Below are 3,481 nucleotides of genomic sequence, written 5' to 3'. Positions count from 1 at the left end.
GAGGCCTTTGTTCACCCCCCGGAGCCGTGTGAGATAATTTTTTATGGATGGGCGCTTTTTATTTAACTTCTTTTGGACTGATGCATGCAACACCCGCTGAGTGGCATTAAACAGTCAAAAAATTTTAATATAACTCCGACTGGATTCATCTGAAAGAAGAAAGTCATATACATCTAGGATGACCTGAGGGCGAGTAATTTATGGGCTAATTTACATTTTTGGGTGAACTAACCTTTTAAATCAAGACACATTTACTGGAAACGTGAACTGAACACATGAAGTCTTGTTTTCTGAGAAACTGAACAAAATTAAGTACGTTTATGCTTTAACCAACAATAAATATCTGTTTCCATCCATGTATTTCTATGCACATTTTGGGATATCGCATAAAAAAAAAAAACACGATGGAAATGCCAAGATGTGCATAAAATCTTAAAATGCGCATTACAATCTTCTGCGCTCCATTGAGGAGCATAATTTTTTCTATTCAATAAAAAAAATGCACATAAACTACGATGGAAACACGTTTACTGAATGACAAAGTCATGTGACTTTGCCTCAACGAATCATGTGATTGGATAACTGGACTGGTTAGCATCTATCTCAAATGTTGTTTTAATCGTTTTGAAATGCCTGAGCCAAAGTCCATCATCTAAACGATTTTCATTTTTATTATTGATACGTTGCGCCAGTTTAACAGAGAGTGGCGATTCTGTTCTCTTTAACACTTAGGATGGAAACGGTGCTTTACGCGCAAATGTTTTATGCGATATTCTAATTTCCCGCATAACTTAAATTCGCAAGATATTTATCAGATATTTGTTTTTCATTTGCGTTTTTAAAAAGTTTCCAAACAGACGACAACATTGTCAAAATGATCCCCAATTACATGGATCCACGAAAACAACGCTGTATTAAGCATGCCAGACCAGTAGATGGCAATGTCACTTTATAAAGAAACACAGTTTTCACAAATTCATGTTTTTGTAGTTTACACAGATGTTTTCAAAAACGTCCACTTTGAAACCCGTTTTAAAAGTTTGTTTTCAGGTCCCCAAAATGCTGCTTACGTGTACATTAACGGCCAAAATGCACAAGTTTTACGTTTTTAGTTGAAAATGGTGCAGTGTAAACGCCCCCTTAATTATAAACTCACTTCATTTGGATCAATTTCTCAGAAAACAAGACTTCTTATTTTGTCACTTTCAGTGTTGGGGAAAGTTACTTTTAAAAGTAACGTATTACGATATTACATTACTCAATAAAAAAGTTACTAATTGCGTTACTTTTTATGGAAAGTAATGCATTATGTTACTTTTGTGTTACATTTTGTCACCTGAGCTGGTTTACTTATTAATTTTTAATAACAAACTTACTCCAGTAAATGTCTTGATTTAAGAATCTTTAGACATTTGCACTGGAAAACAAGACTAATACGGAGAAAGAACAGCACTTTTTTTGCAGTGTGATCTGAAGATACAGTAAAAGTTATTTTCATATTTTAGTGTTTATGAGCAGAGATATTCAAAACATAAGCTGTTTGTTTTGTAAAATGAATTAAAAAGTAACAGAGATCTGTTGGATTTGTATTTTCTAACTTTGATGTATTTACATTTAGAGACCACACTGACATATGTGACCCTGGAGCACAAAACCAGTCATAAGAGTCAATTTTCTGAAATTGAGATGTATGCATCATCTGAAAGCTGAATAAATAATCTTTCCATTGATGTATGGTTTGTTAGGATAGGACAATATTTGGCTGAGATACAACTATTTGTAAATCTGGAATCTGAGGGTGCAAAAAAATCTAAATATTGAGAAAATCATCTTTAAAGTTGTCCAAATGAAGTTCTTAGCAATGCATATTACTAATCAAAAATTAAGTTTTGATATATTTACGGTAGGAAATTTACTAAATATCTTCATGGAACATGATCTTTACTTAATATCCTAATGATTTTTGGTATAAAAGAAAAATGTATAATTTTGACCCATACAATGTATTGTTGGCTATTGCTACAAATATACCCCAGCGACTTAACACTGCTTTTGTGCTGCAGAGTCACGTGTTGTGTTCCATTGGATTTATTTCTTTACTTGCTCTTAACGGAGCTTGATAAGAGCAGCAGAAACCCTGTTAGCATAGTTGCAGAGAACAGAAAGGCTAGCGTTGGTCAGTCGTAGACGGCGTGGGTCGGTTATTACAGTGCATGAATCTACGCGCTCACATGACTAGCACCAGTAAGATACGACAGACTGAGCGCGGCGCGACCCTTCCGTCCGTTCCTCCGCGGCGGAACCTGGTAATATGGTATGCGAGCGTATGATGCGGTGCGTGCTGCTCTTTGGCCGAGGCTGCGGCAGTCTGTCCGTGTGTCCATCAGTGCAGGACGATCTGGACGCTCATGTGCAGAGCGTCTCCTCGCTGCCCGCTGAGGTAGTCTGTGTCCGGCCGCTCGCCCGAGGGCTCTCTGCTGCCGGTCTGCGGCACGCTGCGGATTTGTAAATAATACGCTCCCGGCTGGAGAGCTTTCTTCTTGGATATGTGCAGGTAGCTGACGCCGTCCATCTGGTTCATGCGGAACAGGCCGTCGTCGTTGCCGTAGTCGATAGCGTAGCGCACGTGGTTAGCGAGCGTGGACAGCGCCGGCACGAAGTCGATGATGTGGTCTTTGCTCTTCAGTGTGCTGATGTTCAGACGCAGCTGCAGCGTATCATCCACGTCTACACTGGCCAGACTGACCCAGTCCAGATCATTCTGCAGAAACACACAGGTTTGTTTTTGTGAATTGTGGGGACATCCCATAGGCGTAATGGTTTTTATACTGTACAAACTGTATGTGCTATTGCCCTACACAGATTCAATCATTTCTGTGTGTCTGAGCAGCAGAAAAAGAGATTGATCATTCATGATTAGTTAGGATTAGCTAGTTATGCGTTTACATATTCAGACGTTTCAAATCTCTTTTAAGTCCAGCTTCAAAGCTTCCTCCTCATCTGTGTCAAATGTACTCATCCCTGCTTAGGTTTTTGGGTAATTATGCAGTCTTATAGACGTGACCCACCTTGACCGGATCTCACTGACCATGTGATCGTGTGCTTCATGTGTTGTGTGTTTATATCAGTGTAGAGAGTCACACACAGGTTATAAGAGCTCAAACGATTACCTGCAGCTCCTCGGTTCCGTTGACGTTCCTGCGTTTACGGCCCTTCTTCGGATAGCCGTTGATCTTACACTCGTAGCAGGCCTCGGGAGAGAGAGCGTTCTCGTCTCCATCAGCGACGGGAATCAGAGGAGATCCACCGGCCGACAGCCCCGCGCCAGACAGACAGTGCCTGAGACACACACACACAGGTTTGTTTTTATGGTTTATGAGGACTCTCCATAGGCGTAATGGTTTTTCTACTGTACAGACCGTATATTCTATTGCCCTACACCAACCCTACCCCTAAACCTACCCCTCACAGGAAACTTTCT

At 40.3% G+C, this 3,481-nt stretch overlaps 1 protein-coding gene across 1 annotated transcript in view; it reads right to left on the bottom strand.

Moving 5' to 3' along the window:
* Positions 1–1,999: 1,999 nt before the first annotated feature.
* The window catches only part of LOC107739973 (fibrillin-2-like), a gene marked incomplete at its 5' end in the record, with an annotated part of 20,186 nt that continues 18,704 nt past the window's right edge, over positions 2,000–3,481 (bottom strand). The window contains 2 exons of the mRNA XM_016552242.1: positions 2,000–2,761; positions 3,171–3,339. Of these exons, the coding sequence (XP_016407728.1) occupies positions 2,384–2,761; positions 3,171–3,339 (547 nt within the window). The remainder of the gene's footprint in view (positions 2,762–3,170; positions 3,340–3,481) is intronic.

Source organism: Sinocyclocheilus rhinocerous, unplaced genomic scaffold (genome assembly GCF_001515625.1).
Source record: "Sinocyclocheilus rhinocerous isolate Xijiao unplaced genomic scaffold, SAMN03320098_v1.1 scaffold3689, whole genome shotgun sequence".
Classification (NCBI taxonomy): Eukaryota; Metazoa; Chordata; class Actinopteri; order Cypriniformes; family Cyprinidae; genus Sinocyclocheilus; species Sinocyclocheilus rhinocerous.
Note: the sequence above shows the minus strand (reverse complement) of the source record. Positions and strands in the feature narration are given on the sequence as shown.